General features: G+C 43.7%; 1 protein-coding gene across 1 annotated transcript in view; it reads right to left on the reverse strand.

Annotated features, from left to right (window-relative positions):
* LOC146195210 (uncharacterized) overlaps positions 1 to 15,838 on the reverse strand; it is a 43,534-nt gene that overhangs the window by 18,534 nt on the left and 9,162 nt on the right. Inside the window, exon 2 of the mRNA XM_084596754.1 lies at positions 10,283 to 10,414. Coding sequence (XP_084452880.1) covers positions 10,283 to 10,414 — 132 coding nt within the window. The remainder of the gene's footprint in view (positions 1 to 10,282; positions 10,415 to 15,838) is intronic.

Here is a 15,838-nt window from a genome sequence, read left to right on the forward strand (position 1 = left end):
GAGAAACACCACCTTAACGAATTCCAGCTAAACTTTGATAAGAGGAATGCTATGGACACAAAGATAATGCAGAAATACTTGATACGCTATGTGCACGGCGTGGTACAATACAAGATCGCACTGGCTTGGTGGCGTTTTCGTTTGGCATCCATGTCCGATTTTCCTTTTGCTTGTTATTTGGAGCGCTCTTTGGCTCCGAATGTCTGTGCACTGCCTACATCTCCCCGTGGGCCTTGTCTGCTGCCACAAGACTGCTTGATACATTAATATGCATTTTCTGGTTGTAGATATGCTAATAGACAGCTCCGCCATTGTGGCTCAGTTGTGATGGACACGAAGTGCAAGGAGCCCATGCACTATGTGGCTAGAGTTCGATTTTGGCCGTGTTTCATGGATGCAAAACCTATGTAGTACTGTGCAATGTTAACCCAAGTTCAACCTCAGGCACTACTGCCATGTTTCTATGGATGCAAAATGCTAGGTGTCCCTGTTCTGTTGCTATGTTGGCCATTTTAAGGACTCCCAATTTGACGGTGTGGTGTCACGGAGATGCAGCAGTGTTTTCCTTCCATTACGACAAACATCGCAGTGAAGTGGAGTGCTCCTATAACTTCAACCACCTTAAGTTCTTCAAACAGCACTGACAATGTGCAGCGCCCAAGGATGCCATATTAGCTTTTCTCTTCCATCAAAAAGACACCGCTACGGTCGGTATAACGCCTTTGTAATTGGGATCAGTAGTCAAACGCCATAACCACTGAGACACTGGTATGGTGCACAAGAAAGCAGCATATATGGTTCCACAAGTTTTTTCCATTCGGAGGAGGGTCAAAAGCAATGGGCAGCGGCAGTTCAGTAGGAAAAGCTCCGTGATGGGGCAACAGACTGGCACTGTGACTATATACTGCACTTGTGCGTGCAAATTGTTTTTTATGTAAATATAAGAATGAATGATGCGTGGAACCTTTTCACTTTCTGTCCCTACTCTCGAAGTGAGTTACACAATGTACACACCACACCAACTGCACTTGCCGATGCGGCTTCATGTGACCAGTGGCCCCTGTCATCTTATGAAGAAGCCAAAACCTAATGCGTTGCTACCTTATAGCTGCTTAGACAATAAGCTTTTGTTGAGGAAGCCTACGACCGTGCTCGTGTGCGGCGATGGCTGGTGAGTGGGAAAGCGTACCCTATGGTCACACTACTTAAAGAGTTCCAAAATTCTTGAACAGCCTTACTCAAAGTGAGGCAGAAGATGACAAACCATAAAAAAATAAAAGCAAAGTGATGTGCTCATCAATAGTAACGCACAGAAGATGGATGCATATGCATGAAGAATTAGTGTAATGAAAGGAAGGGGTCATCGCCCGCAAATAAAGACCCCATACAATGTTCACATCACTAATGAGAACACAGTTATACATTAACATTACCAAGTGAGTAAAATACACAATTTATTAAGTAAATGTATGATTAAAAAATCGAAATTTATCTCTTTACATGCAGAAAACACTTCAGAATATTTCACTGCCTATTTCGAGAGAAAACCTTTACAGTAATTGAGGTGGAAGTGGACGGTACGCACGTAATGAGAATGCGGCTGTATAGTTCTAGTTTAACCATCATTGTCACCATTCTGAAGTGTGAACCCCGATCATAGCATGCATACAACAACCAGTTCAGCCTCTAATGTAGCTGCGTGGGAAGCAGCCATGGAAGTGAAGGCCGGCAGGGATGAACAAGGCAGATTTTCCTGCCTCACTTGCTCTACGTCAGTGGCATCAAGAACAGTGTCCTCCACCAAACACGATGAAGTGAAACCCAGTCCACGTTGATCACTGCATTGTGCCATGCACAAGTGCGAGCATGCCCACCTGTGATGCTGTCAGGCAGGCAGGTGTGCCTAACATTCCGGTTCTTTTACGGAACCTTATGGGAATAAAACGCAGCAACCGCAGTGCGGTTCACTTTGAACAAAGGCACCGCAATTGGTGCTCATTTGGTGCGAGCTTGTGCCCGACTGCAACATACCGCAAGAGCTGCGTCTGCCCTTGCTGGCTGCGCATTGCCAGAGTTGTGCAGGTGCTCATACTGCCTAGTGGATTCCAGCAACACTATGTTTGCTAACCTCTTTTGTACTACCTCAGGTGGCACAAAAGACAGGATGGTCCGCCATCACCCACTTTAAAATCATGCATGTGCTCTTTACCTGTCTTACAGGCAGCACCCACATTCACATACTCTGGTGGGCTCTTCGATACAAGCCTCACTTGTCCCTTCAAGCTGTGGCACAATTCTGCCTCGGGTCCGTTTCGAGCCAGCAACAAAATTTCACTAAGTACGGTAAAATAAGCATGGTACTAAGTATGGCAGTACGTTAAAATTAACTTTGTTATACTGAGGTAAAAAAATACACTGTTCTATGATCACAAAGTTGTGAAAAAGCAAAATATTTGATACATTGAGGATTTCATCACACTTAAGTTCATTATTTAAAGGTTAAACTGTAGTGCTGCATAATCAAAGTACAGCCGAGAAGGCGCGACACGAGCAAAAATGAAGAAAATGTGTGTCAAGGTTTCTTAACGATTAAAAAAGATCAAAAAGTTCAGCATTGTACACTTACTTCAAAAAAAAAAAAATAAACAGTGCAAGACCTCAGGCGCATTTGCAAGACCTGTAGAAAATAGGCCCTATTAGGCTACAGTAGCAAGTTTAGAAACTTTCAGGGAATGTGTTACACTAGGAAGGTTAATTATAGGCTTAGCCCCAACTAAACAGGCATGGTCAGTGGCACTGCTCACATATGATCTGAATAGCGCTGAACCAAGGTAATCTTAAATATTAAAATGATATTTGTACAATTCGGTGCTAGTGTGCTCTTGATTGCCACTTGGAAACGCCACATAAATAATGCATTTAGAAGCATGCACTACGGTTGCATTGGTCCACAGTAAGATCCACCAGCTTCTTCGCGACCTGCGTGGAGAAGCCTAAAAGCACTTTGCAGCAGATGACGATGGCGTGACCAGCCAGCATCTCCAAGCCGATCATCAATATACAGCTGTCATGCATGACGCCACATAGTGGCATCTTAATTAGTTTGTTATTGGTTTCAAATTGTCAAAGCTCATGCCTACAGCATGCTTGCTCACCCATTGGCTAAACGCACGATTTGTGCATGTAAAACCGGAAATAGCTCCAGGCTCATTTTCTGCCCGCAGAATCGCCCTTCTGACAATATGTCTAGCTTCAAATTTCACTGAATCGAAATAGGTGAGAGGAACTCATATTGATTAAGCTATTTATAAATAGCTTATAGACAGAAACAGTGGTTCCAATTGCACTTTTCAACTAAATTATTTCTCTCAACGCATGACAGCATAAAGGCGGCACTGGAATGGTCTGTACACTAATACCACAGTGTAAGAGGTTTGATTTCTGTGTCAGCTGTCATGTGGCCCAGCTGCAATCAGAAGAGGCATTTCCGTATAGGTGCAGAACAATGCTGCAGAGTTGCTCCTTTATGTAACTGCTACTCCAGTGGCCACTGCTATAAAAAGGCAGCAAGGCAGCTCATGTAGACCTCAAGATCACCTTTCAGATGGAATGCCATTGGGAACATCCTGCCACATTCAATGCAATAGAGCAGATATTTGCCTGCATATTACCCAGGCTATATCGCATGTTACAACCAACGCTTCCCACATGCAGCCACGAACCGTCCAGCTAACGTGCTGGTTTTGTTCAGGAGGCATGGGATTATCAATCCTACATTTAGCATGAGACATTATTTGCGAAGAAACTAAGTACTGAGTCGCAAACTGGTTGGCTTTGCAGCCAGGCACTTTAGTGAATGCCAAAATGCTTTCATTGTCGCCGACATTACAGTGGTGCTAAAGCCTACTTGAGCCAAAACTATATTTCGAGAAATAATTAGTGATACTTTTACCACAGCTCACTGTCACATCTTGCACAAACTTTCTGTGTAATAAAGCGCCCATGAGAAATGGCAACAAAAAAGAAAGAATCGGAAATCTGGTGCTAGCCCTAACGTGGAATTTTCTCATAAGCCAAATGCCAACTGCATGCTAAGGTGGCACATGAGATAACCAAAGAATTCGGTAACGTAACACAGGACAGCTCTTTACCAAGTAATCAGCATCGCATGTCGCTCTGCATACTGCACCATATCTGCAAAACAATGCTTTCAAGCTTACGGTCATGGCTGTATACAATTGTGACTGCTTGCACTGATAAAATGTGCAACTGCCCAGCAGCTTAACAGAACCTGCTCTCTTCAGACGATATCTCACTGAGGCAAACAGGATTTCTTTACCCAAAGTTTGCCCATGGTTTACACTACCGTTTCGGGTTCCAATAGATATATTATCTCAAACACATATCCAAGATTTTAAAATTCAGCTAAAAGAAATAAAGTACAAGGGCAACACTCAATCATATTAAGTGCAGAAACAAGACTTTACGTCGGCTATTGGTGAGCAGAAAGTATGGCATTCATTCTTAGCTTTATCCACTGAATTTGTAAGGATATGAGCTGATGATCTGTGTCGTCTGGCAGTAGTCCTTTTTGGAAAGTTGTTCTCCTGTGTAACCACTGTGCCACCATGGTGGAGCGAATACATTTTGTCTCTATAAGAAACCCGAAGACAAATTCCACTGCACAAATGCTTAACAGTACTTCTTGTCACAAATCTTCATTGCTAACTCGTGGTTGCTGTAGGCTGTATCCCTTCCACCCATAGGTACAGGATGCATTCACAAGATGTCATCAGTGCAGTTTTCTGACACATTAACCAACTAATTTCTGCGCTGCAGGCAGGTGTAGATGGAAATGAGCTAATTATGTATATGCACGTTATACATCAGCACGCCTTACAGCACAAGCATAGCACCCAGTTTGATGTTGGTGCAAGCTCCCTTAAAGTCTAAAGAGAGTGTTGTGTTGTGTTGGGTTTTTGGCGCATAAGCAACTAAGGCTATCATGCATCAAAAGCAAGGTTATTTTTTGTGTGTGAAAAAAAGAGGGAGAACGCGTGTGTTCTAACTAGAGTTTGTTTAGAAAGTCTCCTGTTACGAAACGGGTTGTGTTGGTTTTTATGGCGCATAAGCTGCTAATGCAATGATGTGGAAAGCTTGAGGTTTTAATTTGTTTGCTGCTGCATACTTGATTTATTCTACAGTTTGTATAAGAGATTTGCTTCTTTTAGAAAACTGAAAACACAAGACAAATCAACAAGTCCATCTTCGCCTAAAATCAGTTTTGGGTGAAAAGGAATGTGTTGTTTGTAAAATGGGGCAAAATACTTTTTCTTACTGTTTCGAGACCTATGCATGATAGTAAGATGCGGTTAATAGTTAACTGTTCTCCACATTTTTCTCATTGAGGTTTGTCTTTTTTTGTCAGCAGAAAATTGTGTGTCAGGTGTGTGTGCCCAATGCGGAGGCGGCATAATATTACTTCTATGAAACGTTCCTGATGCCGGCACGACATCCATTATCCCAAAATGGGCTCTACTAGGTTTAGTTTGTTATCCACTTTACTATTCCAGGAAGACTGCCATTTTTCTTTTAGTTTGTGATGTACAAGTTTCATACAGTCTTTGTAGGATATGTTTACACTCTTCATTGGCTTGTCACGGGCTTTAGCCGCACATGTGTCTGCTCTCTTGTTGCCTTTAATGCCCATGTGACTCGGGACTCAACAAAATTTTATGTTATATCCTCGAGCAATGGCTGTTTTTATATTGTGTATTATGTCTCCGAGTAAAGGAGCGGCTGCATTTCTTGGATTTAGAGCTGTGAGGACGGCTAGGGAGTCTGTGTAAATAATGCTGTTTGTAACATTTTCTTTAATTATTTTCTATACGGCAACAGAAATGGCGCGGGATTCAGCAGTGAAAATAGATGCGCAGCGTGGAAGTCTTATTTCCTCTGAATCTCCTCGCACAACTGCACTTCTCGTGTACACAGCTGTTTTCAATCCATCAGTATAGAACTCTGTGAAGCTTCTGTATTCTTCCTGAAGTTTAAGGAATTCCTGAATAATAAGCTCCTGTGGGGTTTTAGTCTTTGGAAACTGTGTGAGAGTTAGATCACAGATTGTGGGAAGACTGTACCATGGCGGTAGAGGGCTGCTGTTTTTTGAGCGATATCCAGTAATGTGTCCAGAATATGGAGTTTGCAACATATCTCTTCAAACCGCATTATCAATGGCATCGTTGACTGAGGCCTATTTGTGAAAATGACTCTGGAGGAGCAAGTTGTGACTATTGAATAGCACAGGTGTTTTTTTTGTGACTTTATTCTGAGGACATATGCACATGTAAGTAAAGCTCGTCTATCTTTCAGTGAAGGCTTGTTAGTTTCCACATAGAGGCTATGCACAGGAGACGTTCTGTATGCACCACAAGCAAGGCGGAGGCCTAAGTTATGCACTGGGTCTAATTTCTTTAAATATGATTGCCTAGCTGATCCATAAACTATGCTTCCATGGACCAAGGAAGAGCGCACAACAGAGCAATATATATGCAAAAGGCATGCCCTATCAGATCCCCAATGTTTGCGTGAAAGGATTTTTAGGATGTTAAGGGATTTGGACGCTTTCTACTTTAGTGCTTGTATGTGGGGGAGAAAAGTGAGTTTATTGTCAAAAGTTATGCAAAGAATTTGTGGTTATCGTTTACGGGCAATTTGATTTCATTTAGGTGTAAGGTAGGATTGGGCTGTATGCCTCGTTTGAGCAAGAACATAACTGCCACTGTCTTCTGCAGAGAAAATTTAAACCCATTTTCACTGGCCCATTTTGTTAGCTTATTTATTGTTAATTGGATCTGTCTCTCACATGTGGACATGCTGCATGATGTGTAGGCTATTTGAAGGTCGTCTACATGAGTGAATACATTATGGAATTTGGTATTACTTTACTAATCATATTCATTTTAAAGTCTAAGGAGATAGTCATGAATATGCTCCCACAGGTCACAGTAGAAATGATGCTGCCAAAGTTCCTTGTATGGGCACAGTCATTGACCCAACCACAGACATGCTAGCTATGAAATCGATGGCAAAGGCAATGTTGCCATAAGGTAATCTCGCACAGCTGAATAATGGTTTTTCTGGAGTAGATTTTCTCTATATGGCTTATTAAATCCTATACTGTATTCAAAATATTATTTCAGTACATTATCTGACCTTTACAATTGAAACAAGGAAACTAGACTGATAAGAGTCATACAAAAAAAAAGTGCAGTCAGGAATATGTACTGCTTGGCTACATGGCCCAGCAATACGCAGCCTGTAGTGTGGTCATTAAAATGGATGCCAAAGTGAAATCAGTATACTGATATAATGGGAACTAAAGAGAAGATTATGCACAAAAACCCAAATAACTAAGACTCTAAAATGTGGCAAAAGAGCTGAAAGGAACTAAAAAAGAGATTTTTTTATTTATGAAATACTATGCATATATGGATCTCCAAGAAGTACTAAGAAATTACACAAAAGAATACCAATGGACATACATAGGAGAATGCAAACAAATCGGCTAGTGTAACGACATAAGGAATAATATGACAAAAATATACTACAATAATATGTAACTACAATAATATGTAATCACCCTTCTTACAAGTGTATTCAGCATTGCATGCACTTCTGAATGTTAGCGTCTCTGTTCGTAGACAGCATGCCTCAAAACTGCCTCTGCCGGCACACTCCTTTTTTGAGTGTTCCGGCGTCACCTTCTATTTATGTGCGCCCTGCTGTGCAAAAAGGCAATACAAGTGCCGTTTTGCATGTTTCAAAACACGCCAAACTCGAGAAGTCAACAAGCTCAACTTCCTTATGTCACTATACCCACTTAGGTCAAGAGCCTGAAAGTGGCTGTTGAGGGTAATCTCTCACTTTCTATCTTTTGCACTGTGAAAAAGCTGGATAGAGTACCTGTGAGACGCAAGTGCTGAGAAGCTAGAGTATAAGAACAGTGCTGCCAATGCACCCAGGTGCATAGAAATGTGCAATGCATTAAAAAAAAAAAGCAGAGGTTTAAAAATGGCTTGAACCTAGTGATAGAGTGAAAGGTATGAGTGTTGCGGGGATAACTCCTGTAACACCACCTATTCAATCCGCAGGTTTATAATTTTTCTTTAAGTTAGGTTTCGGGGAAAGGAAGGTGGCTTATACTTTGGGATAGTAACCACAAAGTTGTGGATAGCTACACCTAATCAGGTCAAAGTGATGTTTTCATATTTTTTTTTTGTAGATTGTTTATTGATTTATAAGAAAGGAAACATTCAGTATCTGTCAGGCATGAGAGAAGGGAGGAAGGTGAAAGTGATGAAAGCGAAAAGAGTTAAAGAGGTCCCACAGTGGAGGGTTACACAAATTTCAACCATCTGGAAGCCTTTAACATCAGCTGGCATCACGAAACACAGAGCTGCCTCTCCATTTACAATGGAAGAACTGATAGAAGCCACGAATATCGCGAGGTACGGAAGGCTAGCGAGGGTGGAAACCAATATGCATATTTTAGCCAAAATGCAAAAACTGCACACATCCAAGGGAGAACACTCCGGTGCACATTAAAAATAAAATCAGGATTGTCTCACTTTCGAAGAACATGCACGCTGACAGAGTGCAATGGCTGAAATAAGATGTGTAGCAATTTATGGAGCAGCAAAATCTTAGTTTTGGAGCAGTAAAATCCATATTTGGAGCAGCTTGGAGGAAAAAAAAAACTGCACTCCACAGCATGAATTCAAATTTTGGAGGCGTTAAACAGAGAGGAAACCTTAATTTTGGCACGAAACACGAAGAGATATGAATATTGGAGCATATAAATGTGACCCAAAGGCAATCTAGCAAAGGCCACCAATCACTGGCACTTAGCATATTTCGCGCACACACACACACGCGCACACACGCACACGCGCGCACACACACACACGCACAAAATAAAGATTGTGAGCCACGTGAGCCATAAAACCGAGGAGGTTCATTTTGAGGAGGTTCATTTTTCAAACTTCCGGGACTGAGAAATGGAAAAAGCTTGAAAATCTAGTCCGGTTTGACAATCTATAGTCACGCGGGATCATATATTGCTTGCAAGACTAAACAATGATTTACTGTCTACGAAATCCACAGCTTGTGTCATGCGGGGGCAGCTCCAGAAGAGCCCAAATCGAAGCCGTGACTGCGATCAGCCTGTGCCCAAAAGCGAGTGCAGTACAAAAACAAAACAAAATGTTAAATCAGAAGTAGATACAAAAAAAAAAGATAAAAAGAAAAGAAAAACAGCGACCAATAGGAGAAAGGGCAAATGTCGAAAGCAGATATGAAGTCATAAGTAATGCAAACGGACGAGCAAGCACATCTTCGGAAAGCTCTCTAGGTGCTGTCGATGACTTGGTGGTTCTGAATGGATATTTTGACTAAGGGGAGGTAGGCGATGACTCAAGATGTTAGGTTATATATTTCATGCACAGAGAAGAGCCCTCCGCTTATAATGCGTTTAAGTTTTGATTCTGCTTGCCACCCTGCCGCAGCCCAACCCACGCAGATCTATCATGACGCCATCACGTAGTATATCACCTGATTCAGCCACTCCTATTTGCGCCACTGTACTATTTTCGCAATTTCACGTTGAAAACCGTATCAACTTCGATTTGGTCACATCTGGTTACTGCTACTGCTACGACAAATACGTCACGGCAACGACGTCGCGTGATGAACATACATTTTGGACGCACGGGTAAAACTGTTCAGAAAATTAGTTGTCCGCGCATACTAGAAAAATATTTCCCGCATCTATACGGCTTTTCCTGTGTATACCGGTGAAAAACGCACCGGGTCCACCAGAGGTATGTAGATGGTAAGTACATTTAAAACTACAGCCCGTTCGACGAACCTTTCGAGTGACAACGCAAGCACATCAACGGCGGCTACGGTGAAATGTTCAGGATTACAGTTTCTCACCAGATCGAACGTGGTATCTGTGCCACGAGTATCGCAATGAACGTGGTGTAATGTGTAAGGTCTTTTCACTGCAGAATATCTTCAAGTTCCACCCTAGCTCTGCTGTCAAACTATGAAGTTAGGCCCGCACATGGATCCAAGAGCCCGAACCACCATGTCTGCACAAGACGCTTTGCGAACCGCACGTAACATCTTCTCGGCTAGATTTTCCGCTCTTATGTTTTGGCAAAGAAAGATAAAGTCGAAAACATCAAGCATTCATTTGCGTAACGCATAATAAACATACCGTTTGCCGCCACTGGTTCGGAAGTAGTTATTTTTGTACACCTCCCGTCTTTGTTTTCCCACGTGATTTTCCACATGACACTATTGATGCGCCCCGCAATGCTGCTTGCTACATCAATAAAGCACGGCCGGTCTCGGGGGAGAGCGCGCGAGAAGAGAAGCGCTCCAGCGCTCTCTCCCTCGAGACCGACCGTGAATAATGTTTACAATTTTTTTATGTAACATTCTGTTCAAAACAAGCAATAAAACGCTAGTATAAAGTATGTAGTTAATATCAGGCGCCACATTCAGCAAATTTGTAGCTGTGCACAACATAAAAATCTGAAAATCGCTTGTTAGTTGCAACCTTCCAACAGTTCAGCACAATCAAAACCGAAACGCTTCGTTGGTTGCGCAAGTAGTAGTAATGACTTTATTGAAACAAAGAGTTTGGGGCATGCATTCCCCTTGGGCCCCCGCACTACCCGCACGGCCCCATACACTCAAACGCAAGGTTACTAGAACAAACTCAGTTCTGGCCAACGTTCTGGCCACCATTTCACAGCTCCGCCCGGACCCGGAGAGCGGGAGAATGTTTTTGCAGATCGACGATGCGCAATCACGTGACACATGGGTGACGTAGCCTACACGTCACGCACGCGTCTCTCGCGGAGTCTTTCTTTTTTTTTTTTTTTTTTTCCTTGTAAGAGGAAGCGCTCGCGGCAGTTTTGTTGAGGGCATAGAGTTAATACAAAGAGTCTTTGTATTAACTCTATGGTTGAGGGGTTTAGTTTTGTCCACGCCATGGCTCCTCCTTCAACACAGTCTTCTCCCCTCCCCCATGGCTTCAAGCAGTAAACAGAATTTTAAGCTTGGCCATCTCGATGACTTAAAACTAAGCATCTACGCGGACGATGTGACCGTCTGGATGTGCGAAGGGAACGACTCGTACATTACATCCAGGCTCCAAGAGGCAGCAGATATAATCAGCAATCACGCAGAGGACGTAGGTCTATGCTGTTCGCCAGAAAAATCGGAGCTCCTGGTAATGACCAGCAGTAGTGGGAAGATAACTCCAGATATCAAAATTAAAGTCAACGGAAACGAAGTCCCGAAAGTAGATGAAATTAGAATATTAGGTATGATTATCAACCGCAGGGGTAGTAACAAAAGCCTGATTAAGAAATTAAAAGATCAGGCGGAGCTCGAGTATTTAAGAAGACGTCCAACAGAAGGAATGGTCTCACGGAGGCTAGTAGACTCAGACTCGTACAAGCTTTTGTCACGAGCAGAATGTGCTACGCGACTCCATTCATAAATATCAACAAGACCGAAGAACACAAATTAAACACCATAAAGAGATGCACGAAGTGCGCTCTAGGACTCCCCATAACTACTTCTAACGACATTCTAGAGAAAATGGAGTTGCATAATGAGTGGAAAGAGCTGGCTGCGGCGGGTAGGCAAATCCTCGACTGGGTAAACCTACTAGCGCCCGGGGAAGGCGAAAGTGTCAGAGAAAGCATAGATCGAGAAATCAGAAAGCATCTATACGTCTCGCCCATACCGAAGAACATGCACCCCGTACACGACGAGGGGAGGAGGAAAAGCAGAGCTAAGCACCTCGCTAACAAACTGGACAAACTCCCGCCGGGATCGGTCGCCTACACCGATGCAGCGATCGGGGAAGAAGGCGACGTAACCTCGGCCGCCCTATTAGACACTGGGATCACCATAGGAATAAAAAGAAACCGAGATCTACCGCCGGTAGAGGCGGAGGAGATTGCATGCAATAGCCACTGCCATTGCACGACCAGGCGTGAAGCACATCATCAGCGATAGCAAAGCGGCGGTTAGAAATTTTAGCAAGGGTAGAGTCAGCAATCGTGCTGCAAAACTTCTGAACGAGTCATCTCTCGCCGAAAGCGTGACCGTAATCTGGACCCCAGCACACGCCGGTCTCGCCGGTAACGAGGCTGCCCACATGCTCGCCCGCTCCTCGCTACCTCGGGGTGCTGCGGACGCCTCCACAACATCTAAAACCAAAGAATGTATTGGTACCTTTAGGGATGTAACCGACAACCTGAAGAAAGACCGGAGGATATATCCGCCACCGGTTAGATCCCCGAGTAAGAAGGAATCGTACGACTGGAGAAGACTCCAAGCTCGAAATTTCTTTTCGCCCCTGTGGAGGAGTTGGACGGGTGCCAGAGGGCGGAAGAGGGACGGTGCAGAAACCGAAATTTGTAAATTTTGCGGCCATGTGGCAACATTAGATCATATAATATGGAGATGCGTTCGCGCCCCAGGGCGCAACGCGATTAAAACTAGCGATGAATGGGAGACCACGCTAAGAAGCTCCGACGAAAAAACGCAGCGATTCGCCGTCCGCCTGGCGGCCGAGGCTGAAGACCTCTTCTCCTAGACGAGGCCGTGTGTCCTCTGGCCGCGGTGTGACAGACTGCCTCCCCGGACGCCTGCGTGCGGACCCGTAGGTGGCTGCTGCACCATATTCGGCGGAAATAAATGTTCTTCCTCCTCCTCCTCCTCCCCCGGGGGAATGAGTGAGCGCAGATTTTGTGCGTTCGCAGTCTTTTGCTTTCGTTCTCTTTCTTCCGGTGGTCTGGCGGGGTTAGAGCTGGTATTCGAAGCGACGCAGGGACTTCCGAGTCGCGAGTCTGCTTCTTTGCAGCGCGCTGCAGGGATTGTGATTGCTTCCTCACTACAATGAAAACGTGCAAGAGTACTGATCTTATGCGGGGCCTCAAATATATTGAGTACCTGCGCATCAGTTATTTGCACACACGCGTGCCCACACACATGCAGCTTTTTAGTGGCAAAAAGCAAATACCTTTACAGCATCTTGCGGCGCGTAAACTTTGATGTTTGGAATTAAGCTGTGAAATTATACAAGATGTTACTTAGCTTACGGATACGTCACTACATTTATATATATATATATATATATATATATATATATATATATATATATATATATATATATATATATATATAATGTAGTGTAATAATGTAATAATGTAAGCGGCTCATTGAGCCAGGTAAACGACAGCAAATCTTCAGCAATCCCTCCGCTGCCTCTCAAGCCAAACCAGCCCATACCTCACAGCTAGCGAAAAAGAAAAAAGGAAGCAAGCGTGCATACTGCTTTACCGAGGGCAGCTCCAAGCCGTCACTCGTTTGAAACCACGCTGTCTACATTGTCTAGCCTGCCCGCCCCTAAAGCCCCTTTATTGAGGGGCTTTACCTGCCCCTCCTTTCAACCTCAATAGGAAAACAAAATACAGAAGAAAGCGTGCGGACGGCTAGATGCTCTCCCTCCGCCAGCTCGAAGCCGCGCTCCGACGGCCAAGAGCTTTTCTCGCTGCCCCAGTAGAATAAAAAAACAAAACAAAAAAAAAAAAAAAAACGTCGACAGGACACGCAGAAGTGACGTAGAAGCTCTACGTCACTTTTGTGTCACGTGATCGCGCGTTCACGACCGGCAAAAATACCCTCCCACGGAGGGGAGTCCCCGGTGGTGGTCGCGTGAACTAGTGGCGCTGCAGCACTTCCGGTCTGGAGAAGCGCGCTCTCCCTGGAGACCGGCCGTGGCTCTTGGTCGGACGCGTCGTCTGCTACGCGCGGCGGGGAAGCATGGAGCGCCCGGCGTACACGTAGCTGTTACGTGCTGCCGTTCCACTCTACACGGCTGAAAACAATATGACGTAACTATTCATTGCACAGCGTTCAGCGTGCTGTCATACAATGTTTCGCTTCTTATTTAGCACCCACCTTCTTTTCCAGTTTGAGTCCAATTTTTGACAGGGAAAAATTCGCCGCCATGTGTGCCTCTGTGCCTCCAATTCTATGCCATTCACTGCAAACGTAGGGTGTGCGTCAAGATGCTGCGTCTTTACCCTAAAATCAAAAACAAATAGACGTACGCTTTGTCAATTACGTACCAGCCTTTAGATGCCTAAAAGTAACGGAATGAAGAGACGGCGTTAAAGGTGCTATCGCGTCCTCTCTTAAGACGAAGCTTTCTGCTATATATATATATTTTTTAACATAAGGCCTCTTTATGCTGGTCTGCATGCTTTGCACCGTGCGCAACGAAGCCTATCGAAATGAATTGGAAGTCTGTCATTTGTTCGTGCCCCTGATAGACTTCCTCTAGATTAAAATGTGGGCACTAGCTCTGCACATAAGAGATATAACTTACTTCGAAATGGACAATTTCTGATCTGCATTTAGAAAAGGAACTATACTCTCGTGATAATTCGTGCTGGCACATATTTCAAACGCAAAAAGCATTATATACCGAAGAGAGAGCACCCTAATAATCGCGCTGCCCCATGTGTTTCGCCAGCAGTGCCAGTAGAGAACATGCAAGATTCTAGAAACCTATCAGCATACATAGCGCAAATCGGACAGCTGAGCTGCACAAACGGATTCTGATTTAGATAATTTTGAGTTCGTCGCAGTACCAGCAATTCGAAGGAAATTTGTATATATTTCGCGACGAGGAAATAGACGAGCTATGAGGGTGAGGAATTTTGCTTGTTGAGAATACTTTTGTCATTGAGCGGTTAATAGTCACGGCAATGATATGTTGCGCATAAAGTTCTTATATTATGTGAATTGAGCATTGATTACAGCTCTTCTGAAGCATGTCATTGAAGCGAAATTGTGCACGGAGCTTCCAACTTAGAGCTAATGTGAAGAGAGAAGGCATCTAAGAGCTGCAGAGAAATACAAAACAAGATGGTCACAAAAATTAAAACATCTTCAAAATAACTGAGCATGCATGCGGCGCAGAAAACGCAGCGAGCTGCGGCAGGTGACAAGAAAATGAAAAAAAAAAAGATAATGAATGAATTAAGCCTTTATTTGATTGAAGGGATTACTTTCGGCCGCTGTTGGGGTAATTAGGGAGTCAGGAGGGATGGGAATGTAGGTTATCGCCTCTTCACGGTTCTTCAAGCTATTTCCCGTTGTTAAAAGGTAAGCATCTAAAAAGCCCAGAAGGTGATCTATATCTGCATCAAAAAAGCTAGGCCTTCCAGACTTCCAATGGCTGGTACGTCAAGCTCCTGCCTGAACTAAAGTATGATATGTCGAATGACAATTCCGTAACTGCATTTTTGTGAGGCGGGGAAGCACAAAAGCTTTTAAGCTTCTGAATGAGCTCAAGATATGCTGCCAACCAAGCATACGATCTCATTAATGCATGCATTGAAGTGAATTCACTGGAAATATGGTTTTTGCTGTTGAAGGAATACAAATCACATGCTAAAAAATCAGAAGGTGGTCAGGGGAAGTTAGGAACGCCAACGTTCATTTCCCACTAGACACACACACCCACACCCACAAAGGATTATGCTGCCCACTCAAATATTTCCCAAAAGAGGTATAATATTCTCCTCTTAATTGCGTGTAACCTTGCAATGTTTGTCTATGTTGATGAAGTCAAGCTCTGGTTGTTTGCTGCATTTCATTAGCATTCGACATAAGTGCTGTAAACAATATTGCATTTTTTGTCATTTTTTTTTTCGCGCTAATAAATAACTTAGGTTCA

Source organism: Amblyomma maculatum, chromosome 3 (assembly GCF_055883805.1).
Source record: "Amblyomma maculatum isolate TAMU_Amacu chromosome 3, ASM5588380v1, whole genome shotgun sequence".
NCBI lineage: Eukaryota > Metazoa > Arthropoda > Arachnida > Ixodida > Ixodidae > Amblyomma > Amblyomma maculatum.